The sequence below is a fragment of the Crocuta crocuta genome, unplaced genomic scaffold (genome assembly GCF_008692635.1).
Source record: "Crocuta crocuta isolate KB4526 unplaced genomic scaffold, BGI_CrCroc_1.0 scaffold102, whole genome shotgun sequence".
Classification (NCBI taxonomy): Eukaryota; Metazoa; Chordata; class Mammalia; order Carnivora; family Hyaenidae; genus Crocuta; species Crocuta crocuta.
This window is the reverse complement of record NW_027530019.1, coordinates 2,368,133-2,385,529: the sequence shown is the minus strand read 5'-3', so window position 1 is coordinate 2,385,529 and position 17,397 is coordinate 2,368,133. Positions and strand designations below refer to the sequence as shown.

At 38.4% G+C, this 17,397-nt stretch overlaps 1 protein-coding gene across 1 annotated transcript in view; it reads right to left on the bottom strand.

Moving 5' to 3' along the window:
- The window catches only part of MYO5A (myosin VA), a 164,523-nt gene that overhangs the window by 66,036 nt on the left and 81,090 nt on the right, over nucleotides 1-17,397 (bottom strand). Inside the window, exons 11-19 of the mRNA XM_077764363.1 lie at nucleotides 16,488-16,753; nucleotides 15,782-15,863; nucleotides 10,746-10,886; nucleotides 9,074-9,199; nucleotides 7,743-7,826; nucleotides 5,162-5,323; nucleotides 3,339-3,436; nucleotides 1,458-1,544; nucleotides 1,262-1,370 (exon numbers count right to left, since the gene is read on the bottom strand). Of these exons, the coding sequence (XP_077620489.1) occupies nucleotides 1,262-1,370; nucleotides 1,458-1,544; nucleotides 3,339-3,436; nucleotides 5,162-5,323; nucleotides 7,743-7,826; nucleotides 9,074-9,199; nucleotides 10,746-10,886; nucleotides 15,782-15,863; nucleotides 16,488-16,753 (1,155 nt within the window). The remainder of the gene's footprint in view (nucleotides 1-1,261; nucleotides 1,371-1,457; nucleotides 1,545-3,338; nucleotides 3,437-5,161; nucleotides 5,324-7,742; nucleotides 7,827-9,073; nucleotides 9,200-10,745; nucleotides 10,887-15,781; nucleotides 15,864-16,487; nucleotides 16,754-17,397) is intronic.

Sequence of the window (17,397 nt, the reverse complement as noted above, 5' to 3'; positions counted from 1 at the left end):
CTCTCTCTCTCTCTCTCCCTGTGTCTCATCTCAGCTTCCTCTACCTCACCCGTGCTCTCCTCTCAATTGTAGCCTCCTCTGTCAAACCACCCTGTAGAACCCTGAACCAGGCCTGGCATGGTCTGGGTGGCCAGGGGGAGGACTGTCCCTACTTTCTGCCCTCTGTTCCCTTTTGAACCCAGGTTAGAAAGGAGTTGGTCCAAACTCAAAAAGGATGATTCTTTTTATGCATTACTAAGAAAGTGGCCTTAGCTCTTAAAAAAAAAAAGTTATAATTACCAAGGAAGAGATATTACATTTAGCTAATAGTTAGTAATTAGGACTAACTGCCTCAAAGTTAGGTAATCCATCCAAACCAGTATCAAACAAGCAAAATACTTTTTTTTAAATCTCTCATGAATCTTAAACTCTTCATGAATTAGATCACTGGTTCTCAAAATGGAGTCCTCAGACCAGCATCAGCATCACCTGGGAACTTGTTAGAAATACGTATTATTGGTCCCATTCCAGATCCACTAAATCAAAAATTCTGCTAGATGTGGCCCAGCAATCTGTATTTTAATAAGCCCTCCAGGTGACTCTGATGTATTCTGAAATTTGAGAACTCCCCAGCTTGGCATGCAAGATTTTTCAAACACCAACCTGCATTTCTTAAGCATTCCCTCACTGTCCCATATACCAATCTTACATAACAAAAGACAAAACAAAAAAAAAGAATTTACTGTTTTCTGAGCAAATTCTATGCTTTCCTACTTCTTCACACCTTGCTCCCTAGTAGAATATCCTTCTACTTTTATACAATCTTACCAATTCTTCAGGGCCTGACTCAAAACACACATCTTCCATGAAACTGTTCCTCATTCCCATTGCACATGTGGGATGTGCTTTGCCTTCCTCTGATTTCTTTAGTATCTGATAGACACTAGGCATATTATACTTACCTTTCCAAGACAGACTATGTTCCCTTAGGATAAGACTTAGTGTTTTCTTAATCACACAATATCTGGCTAATGTCTTCCAGAAGTAAGTACAAGGTAAACTTTTACCAGGCCTTGTCCTGTTTCCTGATAGTCGACCATCACCCTCACTAGGCCCAGCATCCTAAACACAGTGAGCCTTGATCTCTAAGACAGCGTGCCCCCCACCCTCTCACCCCTAAATAATCTGGATTAGTGGTACTTCCAAGGGCTTTCAAACATTACAATTACAAGGTCTTTGGCCAATATCTGTTCAGATAAAGGTAAGTGAAAATCTTTCTTACCACTATCAGTTTCTCTAAAACATTCTTGCATGTTTGCTTTCTGTCACTCAGCACATCCTTTTGCTTCATTAGGACACGGTAGCGGCTGAAAAATTCTTGGTAAGTCCACCTACATAAAGAAACTCACATCAGCTTATTTAAAGAGGTAAGAGTCTCTCCCACAGGATCCCTTATATTTGAAAACTGTCATGCTCACCGTGAGGGGAAGCCTGCTGCACTGATGCGGATGGTTTCCAGGACACCACATGCTCGCAGTTGCTGCACTGCCCTCTTCTCATCAAACCTACATGTAACAGTGAGCATCAGTAACATACAAGAAGCCTGGCTATAGCCACAAAGTACTCTCCTCAGTCCAGAGAATAAATTCTTTTCTAAAGGGTCAAATGAATATATTAGAAAAGATTCAAAAGTTAGAGCAGTGATCAACATGGAAAAAACTCTGTGTGACAGTGGGAGGAGACCATTAGCAGGAAAGATAAAGAGCTGTAAGCATTATTTGTAGCTCCTACCACAAACCCATAAGAATACCACTGAGCATATTTTTAAAAAAACCCAAAGCCCTCTCTACTTTGCCCATAGTCATTAAAATGGCTTGGCCTGATGAGCTGTTCTCTTAATTCTTTAGCTCACCCTATACAGCTGCCTGGAGTAAAGACTGGCCAGGTCTGGAGATTTCTCTAAGAAGAACAAATTAAATATGCCCCATTCAATTATTTTAAAAAATATATTGGTGTTCTAAAAGCTATTCAATTTCATGTGTACATTTATAGTGTCCACATCAATGAGAGATATTTTTATTTTGTGTTATATCTTACCTAAGTTATGTTTATTTTACTCTCTAGACAAATGGCATGTTACCATTTAGCTGACAGTAGAAGAGGACGCAGGGAGGCCTGCTTCCTGCTGGGTGATCACTCTCTGTGCTCCCCCAGCTAAGCCCTGAGGGCTCTATGTGAGCCTCCCGCTGTGCTGTCCTGTCAAACCTTCTGTTGGTGGTGGGGGTGGGGTTGGCTGATAGAAAGTAATGGCCCCTAGGTTTGTCCAGGAGAGTGGTCCTGGCTGTGGCAGCTTTTCCTGCCTCCCATTTCCTCCAGAAAGGGCTTCGTGGCATCTTTCAGAACTGTTCTGCATCTCAGGCAGAATCTCAGAGGACAGGATTGGCAGGATGGAGGAAACTGAGCACTCATATGCTATGGGGGGAGGGGGAATTTTTACAACCTCTGGTAAATGTGCCTAACCTATGACCCACAAGTTCCATTTCTAGAAATATATTATCCTAAGAAAGTAATCAGGTAAATATACAAGAATGTTTGGCAAAATATATTTCTCATAGCATTGCTGGAATAACTTAAATGGTCATCAACAGGGAATAATTTAAATAAATGATAGTATGTTTATACAAGAAGGACCTATGTGAGTTAAGACCAGTTATCTCTCAGGGTATAATGAATGTTTTTTTCAATTGTTTTTATCCTATTTTATATTTCTTAAAACCTGTCTCTGCAATGCACATGCATTATTTTTAATATTAAGAGAAATATTTNCTGGGTGTTATATGGAAACCAATTTGACAATAAACTATTTGTAAAAATAAATAAATAAATAAATAAATAAAAATTAAAATTAAAAAAAAGAGAAATATTTCCATTTTGGAAAAAAAAACCTTCTCCCTCATACATAGTATTTGTGTAGGATGAGACATTTGGCAATAGCAGACATTCTCTGATGGTGTCAACAGTTGAAAAGTAGCAGAGAGAACTGTGAACCTTCACCAAAGCAGCTGTATCCCATTCAGCTCTGGCATTAACTAATGCCCAAATTAACAAAGGCCCAGAAAGATCCTGAACTAAAGTAAATTCAAAACAGAAAATAGAACTAGGAATGCTTGGTTGACCTCAACTTTCAAAATCGTCAAAAGGCCAGCTGCTAATTTACCACTAACTTGTTATCACATTCTCAAAGGGAAATAAAAACTAAAATAAAGAAAAATTGACCCAAATATTTTTTACCTTCTGGTGGTATGGGAATCCTTATGGGAGCTGAACACATTTTAATTCAGTAGTTGGGAAATACTTACGTGAATGGGAACTTGAAGTCATTAGGTTTAATACAGCGCACATAGTGAGGGGTAGTGGCATTGAGGGTCTCCATAAGCAGGTGAAGGGAGTTTCGGAACTGCATGAAAAACAGAACAGAAAGGGGCATCAAGGTTTTGTGAAAATCAATGATGATATAAAACAATTAAAAAAATTTTAATGGCACCATGGGAGATGATTTTGCCACCTATGAACTCAAAAGGAGAGTGTTACTATTTAGGAATGCAGGGCTTTAGGTTAAGATTTGCTTAAACTCTGCCATTTATATATGCTTATTCTACTAAACATACATTTGTTCTCCTCCCACCATTTTCCCTGCCACTCCTTTTTTTATAGTTATTTTCTTAGAGCAGTTTTAGGTTCATAGCAAAATTAAATAGAAGATACAAGGATCCGGGTGCCTGGGCAGCTCAGTCAGTTAAGCATCTGACTTTGGGTCAGGTCATTATCTCACAGTTTGAAGTTCGAGTCCCGTATTGAGTGAGCTCATGCCCCACTTCAGGAGAGCCCCGTTTGGGGTGAGCCCCACTTCAGGTGAGCACAAGCCCTGCTTTAGGTGAGCCCTAACTCTCTCTGCCTCTGCCCCTCACGGGATTTTCTCTCTCTCCTTCTCTGCCCTTCACTCACTTGCACCCTCCCTCTCTTAAAAAATAAAATAAAATAAAAATAAGGGCGCCTGGGTGGCTTAGTCGGTTAAGCATCCAACTTCGGCCCGGGTCATGATCTCACAGTCTGTGGGTTCGAGCCCCACATCAGGCTCTGTGCTGATAGCTCAGAGCCCGAGACCTGCTTCAGATTCTGTGTCTCCCTCTTTATGCTCCTCCCCTGCTCACTCTCTGTCTCTGTCTCTCAAAATAAAGACTTAAAAATTTTTTAAAAAACAAAAAATAAAAAGATATAGGCATCTTCCATATATCTCCTAACCCCACACACAAGCCTCCCCCATAATCAGTGTCCTCATCAGACTGGTACATTTGTTACAACTGATGAACCTGCTTTGACAAATCATAGTCACCCAAAGTCCATCATTTCCATCAGAGTTCACCCCTATCCCAATCTTTGAATACATGCTTCTGTAGCTTTCTGTTGGGAACTCACAATTTTGACTAAAAATATAAACTTTCTTTAAGAATATTAAATCCATTTAATTATGTATAGTGGAAATTCTGCTGCAAGAGACTAAAAAAGTAGTGGGTGACTTACAAGAGCACAGGAAATAAGTGGGAGGATGGGGGAGTACAGCCAGTTTGGGGTTACCATTAGGGACACAGGGTCAAGCCTGGAGGCTGTGGTCCTGGGTCAGTCCCTGTTTCTTATTTTACCTGGCACAAGGTCCCCCACACAGGAAAACAAGCTGACCAGCCTCCCATTCTGAGCACCCAGCCTTGTCCAGGCACTACATATGTGAGTAATATCTCCTATACCCCACAGAGCCAAGGACATCAAAGAAAGGAGAGGGCTCTGCTCTTGCAGTGAGGAGGGAGCTGGTGCTCTGTACAAATCCAGAGAGGAAACAACCAGAAGACAAACGAAAGGCAGCAGTGGTCTGTGAGGGAGGATATGCACTACCAGAATGAAGACCTAGAGAAAATTATTTGGGGAAAGGCTTAAGCAGTCACAGGTCTAAAGCTGGGTGGAGAGGAGAAGGAGGGGGTGATTTTACATGTTCTCACAGTAAAAGCTCTAGCCTCTTTTCACCTCCTGGCAGCAAGAGGGGGTGGTAGAGAGGGGGGCAACAGAAGATCTGAGGCTTCAGCTGAGCTTGAGGGGATGGGGTCCTATAGTGGCAGCTCCTGGAACTCACCTGGTGCCCCACTGTTTTCTTGTGCTCTTTGGCTGTCTGGCCTGGTCTGCCTTTGGTTGGCTTTGCAGGAGTGCGGGTGAGGGGCGTACGCCCTGATGAGGTGGCTGAGGTTGGACTGATGGCCTTCTCATCATCTTGAAATAGTTCTGGTAGCATCTTAAACTGAGTCAGAAACAATAAAAGAAAGTTACACTCTAAATAAATTCAAATGTAAACTTTCACAGAAACACTGTGAAGACTTGGGATCCACAGTGATTGCCCTCCTTAAGTAACCCATTACAGAGTCCCATTCCAAATATAATCAATATCTGTGCTGGGGGCTAAAGACGAGAGGAAGATGACACAAATGCTACAAAAATATAGGAGGAAAAAAAAAAAGCAATTATTCTATGATCATGTTTGGGGGAAACAAAATCAAAACCACTCCACTAACACCTGAAATCCCAATCTACAGGAAATGGCCACTATAAACATATTACTGCTCTTTATAATTATTTTATGAGCAAAATACTAATTGAAAGTCCTATCTTATTACCTTAGCTCAACAAAATGTTTTATCATCATGCTTCAATTGTCTACCTATTAACTCAAATGGTAAATGCCAGCTAAAGAAAAACATCACTGGAGATCTCGGCAAGGTGTCATGAACTAGTTTTTTAATATTGTAAGATTAAAAAATAATCATGAATTAATAATTTTTAGAAAATAACAGAGATTATAAAGAAAAAAGGTAAAAGCCCTGTTGTTGTCCTGTAACCTTTTATATTTGTTTTCAAGGGACTGATAACTTGATTGCATAATTCCTGTAATCAATTTTGTGTTGTACCAGGTTAGCACTATGAAAGACTATCAAAAGATCTGGCATGGGGCACCTGGTTAGCTCAGTCAGTTGAGCATCCCACTTCAGCTCAGGTCATGATCTCATGGTTCGTGAGTTCAAGTCCCACAACAGGCTCACTGCTCTTAGCCTATTGGATCCTCTGTCCCTGCCTCCCCAACNACACTTAACAAGTGGATACATGGTATTAGTCGATACGGTTGGGAGAAATTTTATAGAATAAAAGAGACTTCAAATTAATCCACAGGAACATCTTGATATATGTATAGATCTTTTAAAGAGTGCCACATTCCATATAAAATAAATCCTTAAAATTATAATTGCCACTACCAACTATTTGTCTAATGACTTCAGCATATCCTAAGAAATATTTTTCTTAGGAGAGTTCTTTCATTAAAAAACAAAATCATAAAATTTTATTTGCTCCTAATGTGCATATTAACCATAAGGATAATTTAAGAAATAACTCATGATGTATAAAACAAATTGTTATACAAAACATATCAATGTTATGAATGTATCCTTTGCTTTACAAAATACAGCAATACATTCTAGCTTGGTTGGTTATAAAGAGGAAAACATGTTGTATCACCATCTTGTATTACAGTGTTGAAGCTGTGTTCCCAAGGGGAAAAATAAGAGTTCCTAATAGTTTTGATTTGAAAACCCAAGCTATGTGTACCATACACCATCTCCCAACTCCAAGTGCAATAATGCTACATAGACTGGAGTCACTCCAAACGACCTCTCAGAACGCATGGCTACCTTCTGATAATTAAGGATTTGCTAGCCAAACAGAAAAGTTAGAATGAAGATAGAACTGATTACAGGTGCCTGGGGAATAAGAACCTGTGAATGTTCCATTTAAGCTAAATTACTTAAGCAGAGTAGTAATACTAGAATTCCCTAGTTTTCATCACTATTCATCAACAGAAATGATTTATAATCATTCTGTATATATGCATACAAAAAATAATTTAGAAGTACTCTGGGCCACACTTGGAACTGTATTCCAAGATCCAAAGATCAATCTCCCTCTGGATAGAGTGCTTAAGGCCATGTTTCTAGGGCACAGTCTCTCACAAAGGCCTAAGAGAGTCTAGAACCACTGCAGGGACAGCAATTCCACATGCAACTGAAAGACAATAATGCGTAATGGTTAAGAGCAAAGACTCTGAGCCAGACAGCCTGGATTTTAATTTGACTTGAAACTTACTAGCTATGAAATTTCTGTGCCTCAGTTCCCTCATCTGTAAAATGAGAGTGTTGATAACATCACCTCATTATAAAAATTACATGAGTTAACATTTCTAAGATATTTAAAACAAGACCTGACAGACACTAAGTGTTATGTACTTGATACATTAAAAACTAACAGTAAAGCTGATTCTATTACAAAAATCATCATTATTGTTAAAAAGCTAATGTTTCAGAGTGCCTAAGTGATTCAGTCAGTTAAGCATCCAAGTCTCGACTTCAGCTGAGGTCATGATATCATGGTTTGTGAGTCTGAGCCCCACATCAGGTTCTGCACTAATAGCATGAAGCCTGCTTGAAATTCTGTCTCCTTCACTCTCTGCAATTACCCCCTCCTCCTGCCCCCCACTCACTCTCTCTCTCTCTCTCTCTCTCAAAATAAATTTAAAAATAAACCTTAAACTTTAAAAAAAATAAAAAACTAATGTCTTATTAATTAACACTTTAAGAATATATCCTGGTTGGAGAAAGTCTATACATAGTTACCTTGCTTGATTTCAAAACTTTAATTTGTTCTTCAAAAACAGTGTCTTTATTCTTTTCCAGAAAGCCTTCACACTGGTATTCTACCTGAAAACACATGCAAAAATCTCCTTAACGGAACTTTTGAACAAATATTATTATCATCAACAATAAAACTATTTTTTTAGGCTTAGGCTATATGACTGGCTCTCAGCAAACTGGAATCAGTTTTATTCTAAGAAACCAGTACCGTTCTTGGGAAGAAGTATGTGAAGTCTAGAGTAAAACGCCTCAAATATTGTTTTTCCTAGGGAACAGTGGTAGCACTGATTCATTGTGGTCTAAAAATCTTCCCAAATGATAGGTAAGCAGACTCAAAAAGTTGACTCTCCTTTCCCATGCTGACTGAGAGAGCTCCTCCAAGGCTAACTTAATGTAGTCTCCTATGAGTGAGATCACCATCCAGGAGGAGTAGTCCTCCTGGGAAAAAAAAGAGATTAAATTGGGAAAGAGCTCAGAAGGAAAATGGCAGTCTGACTGAGAGCTGAGGTGGAGGCTGGGTAAATATGACATGATTGGTTAAGTGGAACTACTCGAGAATGGACTGTTCCTGCTTCCAAAACTCCAAGGACTTCAGGCATCTACCACTCAAATTGCTCCCCAGCCAATACTATGAAGTCCTTAGGTGACCTAAAGTCACATTCTTGGGTCTCCAGCTAGGATTAAGGAGATTCAGAAGGTCTTCAATTCCTGAAAGAGACCCCAAGAAGCTTACCCCCAATGCCTATTTACACTTCCTTGAAATATAAATTGGTCTCATGGCTTCTGATTTTCTAAGTACACTACTGAACTCGTGAAGCAGCAAATCTGCATGCCCTATTAACAAGGACCAAATGACTCAAACAGGGAGGGTGACACAAGTCCACAGTCTCTATTCTGACCCCTCCAAACTTTTCAGCAATCTGAGGCAGCAATCTGTAACCAGGCACATTAACATTTCTACAATGAAGTGTGTAAATATCCAGCCTCACTGGGATAAATAAAGACTATACGTAACCTCATGTTAGTTCAGGTCAAAGATCAGGATTAGCCAAGAAATAAATTATGAAAAGATTTTTTAATTTTCCGTTTCTTGGGTTTCAGAATTATAGAGGATTGTAGACTCATATTTATTTCATGATATAATTCCATATAGGGTGAAGGAAGGGAAAACTAACAAAGCAACACTTTTCCTAGAAGGCCCTAAAGAATGCAAACTTCAGCAAAGAAAAAATTGATATTGTTTGACTATTGATTTTTTTTTCCTCTTTGAACTTGAGTATTCAGATAGAAAAAAGATAATAAAGCTTCCTTACTTTGTCAGCAAAATGTTGGATGATGAAAGCTTTGTTTGACAGACGGGGCTTTTCAAAGAGTGTACACTTGTTCAAATGTGTGTTGTACAATTTCTGGGCCCAAGTGTCATCTGTACCTTTAGGCATCTACATTTAGGGAAGATAAGAAAAGCAACAACAATAACAGCAACAACAACCAAGGTGAATATTGTTACGAGATTCTTCTCATGCATTAACCAAGAGACCATTTTTCAGCTTTTCTAACAACTTTTATATTCAATTAGGAACTCATTCCTTCCACATTTTTCATTTAGATGTCAAAAATCAATTACTAATGAAAAGCAGTGATTGCGACCTTCTCATGGGTGAGTCAGCCCAATCTTTGGGCAACTTCATCTGCCTATGCCAGCAAGCATCAAGTAAATACTCTGTTTTTAACACAGCAAAAGCCTCACAATAAAAGATAAACTACTATGATTTTTTTAAGTAAGCTATATGCCCAAGGTGGGGCTTGAACTCATGACCCTGAGATCAAGAGTTACGTGCTCTACCGACTGAGCCTGCCGTGTGCCCCATATCATGTATTTTTTTTAAGTTCTTAAATAAAGGTAAAATCTGCACAGAGTAAAATATTTACATAATTCAGAAAGGTATTGTATTTTTTTCTTCTTAATAATAGCATTCTTGTATTTATGGCCATCAGCTTGTTACTCATTTTTTGTTACTATCAACTGGTCACCATTACTTCTCTCACATATATACCTTCAATACTTGTTTAAGTACACTCACAGGGTGAACTCCCAACAGTCCCACTGCTGAGTCAAAAGGTGTGTGCTTATAGTTTTGATAAATATTGTCAACTTTCCTCAAAAATATGTTGTATTAACTCGTGCCCTTCCTCAAGAGTATAGATGTAATAAACATTCATTTGCTATTATCAAGTGAAAGGTATTATCAAATTTAAATTCGCCTCTATCTGATAGGTAAAAAGCAGTATCCCATTTTTGTTTTGATTTGCATTTTTTAAATTTCAAGTGAAATTCAACTGAGCATCATATTCATTCTTAATGTTGTAGGAAATCTGGATGCTTAGGAGCATTAATCTATAGTAAGTTGTAACTTATGGCATACAAACTGTAGAGGAGTTAAGAGAAAGGATAGATTATTTGTCTAAGATGACTCAGTTAGTAGTGTAGCTGGAGCTCCATCATTTTCCCAATATGCTGTGTCTATGAAAATTAGAGCTAAAACTCCCTTTCTACCAGATCTATCAGGAATAAAGAATAAGCAGTCAATTTTAAATCACAGATATTTAGGATTATTATTCAGAATATCTTTTGTACAATTTCTTGCATTTCTTTAAATATGTCATACCACTGAACAAAAAACAGCAAATATAAGCACATTGATAAAAAAGTGGCTAACAATGGGTAGTAGTTATGTCTAATGTTAGTTTTTCACATAACTTAGAAGCAGCTGAAAAGAGAAAGCAAATTTTCCAAGTTTCAACTGTATTTAGAAAGCTTTGGGCCTAGTGACCTTTCAGAACGCAAGCTAGGCTGACTCTCCCGCCCTTCTTGTTGCCACGGCGGCACCTCATGGTACACTAATGAATCTCTGCTTAAACTCACTTACCTTCTCACCTTGACATACCTCTTTTGATAGACTAGGTACATCAGAAAACCGTACTTACCTTGCATTCCTCATCCAGCAAATCTAGAATGCCTAGTTTAGATTCTATAAGATTAATGCAAGGCTGATTATCATAAAAATCTATGAGTGTCCATGGAATTTGTTCCTTCATATATTCTTCTTGCTCTAATTTGAAGACATGCTGAAATTAAAAAGAAAAACTGGCATTACTGAATCATTATAATGTTAGTCAAGAAAAAACATTTATAGAAAACACTCTAAGAGGCAATAATTTGAGATAGTCCACGGCTTCCAGCAGCAATAATTTCATGGAAGATACATGATTTACACAAAGAGAACAATAATAAGAAGCAAATAAAAACCAGAGACAGTAAAATTTCAGCTACATAGGATACTTGGTAAACAAGAAAATCTAGATACGTGGATGTGTTAAATAGCTGACAAATGTAGCAGTCTTTTTAATTCTTTTTATTTGTGTACATCCAATACTGCACATTATACTTTTTGGCCTCAAATTATTGCTATGCTGCTGACAATGCCTTAACTGGCCTTGAACAATCATGCAGAGCAGATGCCCCTCAGACTACTGAACCACACTGGGCGATGCTTGCAGCATGGGAAGTAATGCTCTTTAGGGATGGTGATACTGAAGTTCATGTCCCTCAGAATTAGTCAACAGTCTTCTGTGTCTGCCTCCATTATTTTTCACATCAGGGAATCTACAGCTCACTTTTCTACATTCTACATCCACTGCTGCAACAAGTAGCAATGACTGCTGTTTCTGCTAAATGCATCAGCCACCAATCTCACTATTACTTATCTCCATTCACTCATTCAGGCAAAAATATGTATCGACCTTCTACTATGTGCCAGTTACCACACACCATTAACAAAGTAGACACGGGTTCTGCTGTCACAGAGTTTGGAGACTAGTGGAAAAACAGACAGAAATCAAATAATCACAATGGATCACAAACTGTAGTGTTTGTTACAAAGGAAAATAATTCAAACTAAGGGAGCAAGAGTCCTCATCTAGTCTGGACACAGGGCGGGGGGTAGGACAGAGGAGCGGGGAGGGAAGGCTTCCCTGAGGAAAAGCTGCTGTGTGACATGAGCTCTGCAGATGAACGGTAGTTAAGTTAGTCTAGGCAAAAGGGCAAGCCAACCACAGGTACAGTTCTTGCTTCAGGCTGCCCAATGCAGCAACCTGCAACTTTTAGTCTTTCTAAGATGTTAATGACCTCGACTCATTCCTTCTAAGAGTTTCCGCTTTCCTTTGTCTCTTTTGTGTCCCTTGTTCTCTCATACATCTTGCTGTTTTTACTGGAAATAGCCCTCTGTGGCTGTGACCAGAGACAACAACATATTTTCTAGGACCCAAAACCCCATGAAACTTAGGTGTCACTCAGATTTCTGATACATATTCTCCTTATGCACCTGGAACTTTCTCACTTTATTCTATACTTGCTATGATGCCCTTCCTGGCTCACCTGCAGCATTTACCAGCTGCAACAAGCTTTAGTAATTAAAAAAAAAATACTCAAAGGAATATTTATGTCATGCTAATCGCAAAGTAAATTTCTTCTGCTCTTCTGATGAACGAGAATGCAAACGGGGCACTATGTGTCTGTAGGATACCCTGACTGAAGGTACCAATATTTACCAAAGCAATGAGCCATATCTTTTTCTAATTCAATAATTTATATGTAGTCTCCACAATGACAGTGCTCCAGATTTTAAATAGAGCTTGTTTCTCTTCCATATCTCTATGCCTAATTTGGAAAAGTCCATGAGACCTCAAACATTTTTGATACTCAGTTGTCAAAAAGATAATGTGGGCATGAGGTTCAAAATGGTGAGAGATCTGTGGTCAAAATATAATGTCTCCAAGCACTAAAGATGCCAAACATGTGTTTCTCACAGCAACTGTCCCACCCATAATCCCTGCTGAAGAAATGGACCAAGGCAGCCAAGTTTTTCACTGTGAGACCCCACATTCCTAGCCACAGCTGGTCAATTGCTAGAGATCTCTAAAGAAGAAATGAATGAAGTTAATCAGACTCTCTTTCTCAGCTATAAGAATTGGGAAACAGGCAATTAACAGTGTAAGCTGAGGCTAAAAGAAGTCCAGATGAATGGGAACTAAGCAAGTTAAGGGGATGAGAGGAGCAATGCAACCACTGGTAGATTCACAGGAAGCGTGAAATGAGTGAGGAAATCTATACAGAAGGGAAGAATATGCCATCTGATAGTAAGAGGGAATAGAACAGCTGTGCAGAGAGAAGCTGTGCAGAGGGGATGAGTGTGTGTGTGTATGTGTGACAGAGACAGAGAGGGGGAGAGAAACAGAGACAGAGAAGAAGGAGAAACAGATCAATAAGGACAGAGGGAAAGAGAAAGAGCAACAAGAGAATCAGAAACACACAGGCAGAGACAAGACATCCTTGAGAAATAGACAAACTAGCCAGTAATGAAGGCTGGTGTTGGTTCTTTATGTTTCTAGTCACCTTGTGCCGAAAATTACTAGAAAAGAGCAGCGGCTGTGGCTATGATTAAAGCATTAATAAACGTAAAAAAAAAAAAAGTATTAAGAAACCCAGAAAAACCTTGAGAAAAGATAATCAGTCTCTGATAGGTTTTTACTAATGTTCCTTATGCACGATGAAAAATATACCAATTATATTCTTATGGAAATAGACATAAGCCGAAGGTTTGAAGATCACTTCTGCATTATTTCCTTGTGCAAAGTAGCCTAATTTGCTAAAGAAGATAGTACAAATTTTTATCAGAGTATATGCAATATTTTTAAAAAATCAAACATCCTAAAGGTCTGATGATGACAAGCAACAATCCCTTCTCCCATCCCCAGTCTCAGTCTCTGGAGGAAACCATTTTTAACTCTATTTGTTAAGCAGTTAGGCAGGCATGAGCAAGGAGAAATAAAGCAGCTGCTGGCCAGAGCTCTAGAGCCACCTCAGGGGTAAGAGAACAGGAAAGTCCTAGCCACAGAGCTGGCCCAAGAGCCACAAGAGGACTTTCAAGAGCTGAACATGCACACAAAGGATGCAACTTGCTCTTAGATTAAACAGAGTCACAACAAAGCCCATTAGAAACTAATAAATTTATAATACAGAAATAAATATAATTATAACCGAAGGCACCATGGGTAGGCACAGGCACAGATGCCAGAATGTTATATAACCACCAGGTGTCCATCAAAACTGTCAATCAAATACTCTACATCGAAAACCTGACAGACTCCACCAGAAGCCTACTAGAACTGATCCAAGAATTCAGCCAAGTTGCAGGGTACAAAATCAACGTACAGAAATCGGTTGCATTTTTATACACCAACAATGAAGCAACAGAAAGAGAAATCAAGAAACTGATCCCATTCACAATTGCACAAAAAACCATAAAATACCTCGGAATAAACCTAACCAAGGATACAAGAGATCTGTATGATGAAAACTATAGAAAACTTATGAAGGAAATTGAAGAAGACACAAAGAAATGGAACATTCCATGCTCATGGATAGGAAGAATAAATATAGTTAAGATGTCATTACTACCTAAAGCACTCTACACATTCAATGCAATNTTGACAATAAACTATTTGTAAAAAAAAAAAAAAACAGAAAAAAAATGTCAATCAAAGCCAAATTTACATGTACACAAAGCAGACTTAAAAGGATGCAGCTAGAGCTTTTTGGGGCCTTTGCCACTGTTGCTCTGGCAGTGGCCCACTTTCTCTCTTCAAAGTGTACTATACTTAGCTACTCAATAAACTCTACCTCCCCATTCTGGTCTCAGGTCTCTAATTCTTTAGTGCACCTGACACAGAACTGAGTGACTCGACAACACTTGAGCTATTTGTTCTGATACTTAACCTCTAAAGAATATGTTTATCCACTACTTTTTGATTTATTCATTGGAAACATCATCTACTTATTTCTTGATGAGACAAATGAGGACAAAATCATATATATCACCTCTCCACTGCTCCTCTCCTGTCCTCTGAATATTACTACTTTTAGATCTTTTGATTTTTATTAATTTTGGAATTTAAAATAATACCTTTAAACTTCTATTTTTTGTTCTCATCAATTATAGAGCATACCCCTTGACCTTTCTCTTTATAAAATAAGGATACTAAAGGCTCTTTTCCTGTCTTTCAACTCTCTTCTTTTCCATCTTCAATGCCTATAGGTGGCTCATTTTTAATATCCTCTTTCATCAATACTAAAAACCATCCCTAATCTTGCTCTTAGAAGTGTACCTTACATCTGCTGAGCACTTTACATATTTTAACTCATTTAATCTATACAACCATATGATAGTAGGTATGGTCATTATCCCCACTATACATATGAGAAGACTAAAGCCCAGAAAGGTCAATTAACCTGCCCAAGGTCCCCTGAAGAATCAATATAGAATGGGATTCCAATGCAAGCAGTTTAGTTTGAGGGTCTGTGCTCTTCACTATTATAATCTACTGCCCCTCATTTTTAAATACCATGAAATCCCCCAATACCATAATACTTGAAGATATTTGATATTACTACTCCACAAGAGCCACTCTCAAAATATTCCCATTGCCATTGTCTTGGTGAATGTCTCAGAGACATTCTGTTAAAAAGAGAATATGTAAAACAGAATATGTAAAAAATATGTAGAAAAGAGAATGTGTTCTGATTTTTTATTCTGGAATTTTGCTGATACAGCAAATAAGAGTTAAGATAGTTCTAACTCCATAGGAACCACACACTGAAAGAAATACCGGGCTCAGAACTTCATGGTGCCTATGTTACTGCTGACACACTTCCTGCATTACCTCATTCAATTTATAGTTTTCACTATACCCAAACTGTAATATGAAGATCACCTTGAGTCCTATCTGGGCCATAAACACGTTTCTGATGTTGCACTTATTTATTAAACAGCAGTTCAGTTGTTCTAAACCCCAGATAATAAGTATAATTTATAATTTCATTTCAGAAACCAGACTTTAAACACAGAGTAAAATTCAAAAGAATAATTTATAGTAGAATATTAGTTAAAAAAGAAAATTCTTACCATATTGAATTGTTGTTGTAGTTTTTCATTTGCATAATTTATGCAAAACTGTTCAAAACTATTTATTTCAAATGTTTCAAATCTGTAAAACCAAAAATATTATGTGAAGAGGAGAAAAACAAATAGTTTTTTTAAAATATTTAAAATGTACACATTAGCAAAAAAGAAATGGGAAATTTTCCAACATTATGAAACTTTCTTTCCACATCAGTGAAGATAAAGGTTTCTAAGCCAGTAACGTGGGCTCTGTACCCAGCAGATAGGCATCAGCCATGCAGCAGAGAGATTTTTTTAAAGGGTCCAGCATGGAGAAATGTTCAACAGTTTGAGTTTTTGAGGGCTAACTCATCCCCAAATGGGGAACAATTGGCATTATGATAAAGTGATTGCTTTTGTCACTTTACAGATTCACACTCACATAAAGGGGAACTGGGAATAGAGATCTCCTAGGTTCTTTTGCAAAACTGAACATTATAATAAAAATATTAGGCATCAAAAAGCACAAGTGTACAGGAAAGGTTTTAACAGTTAAAAGAGGGTACTCAGAAAAGGCAAATTACCAAATGAAGTAAGATTCTTAGAAATGCTCTTCTAATTTTCTTTTCTCCTTCCCAGTAGGAGACAAAATCTAATACCCACTTAGAGTTACTAGGTAATCTCTAGAAAGCAATGCTCTGTGGCAGACCACTAAGCCAAATATACTTACCCATATATGTCCAGCACTCCAATAAAAGAGTGCTGTTTAACAGCAGAATGGAGGGCCTGATTGACATGATCTACAATCCAGTTAAAGAGCTTGGCATAAATGTGCTTGGCCAAAGCATCGCGGGCATTCGTGGCCTGCAGCTTGGAGATGGGTTTGATGTATGTCTCTGTGGCGGTAGCCAGTTTCCGATGGCAGAGCCAGTGACACATCTCTTCATAGTCCACACCCATAAGGTCAGAGAAGATGCTGAGAGGTTCATGCTTGGGCTGACAAAAAAGACTGGGTTATTTCCAACAGAATTTACTAGAAAACACTAAAATGAAGGAAAAACAAACAAAATGAAACAAAACAAAAACAGCAATTTCTTTGTTATAATGAATGCCCAGATCACTTGAAGCTGATCAGTGATAATAATTATAACCATCCATCAAACCAGCGTCTAGGCAGCATTTTATAGTCTTTTAGGGCTCATTTCACAAACTATCTCTTCCCTTGTCTCTTCACGGTATTTGTTTATAACTGTCTTCAGGTACCTTCATTCAGTCAGTTGATCAGAAGATCTGTCAGCCTGTCAACAAATATTTACTGAGTGCCTACAGTATGCCAGTAAATAAAACCTGACATGGCCCCTATCTCCAGTCACTAGGGGATATGGATATTAATCAAATGATCGCTCCCTAAAACATAAAATCACTGCGAAGCACAAGGGCACTATACTATGATTCCATGTAAGAGGAGTGTGCCTATTCAAGAGGCAGGGGCCCGTTGCCTTAAGGAACAGAGTTGAGATCTGAAGGATGGGTAGGCAGTGACTTGGTGAAAGGGGGAAGAAAGGGTCTTCAAGCTGAGGGAACAGCTGGTATACAAGTCCTGTGGTGGGAGAGAAACCAGCAATATGAGGGACTGAAGC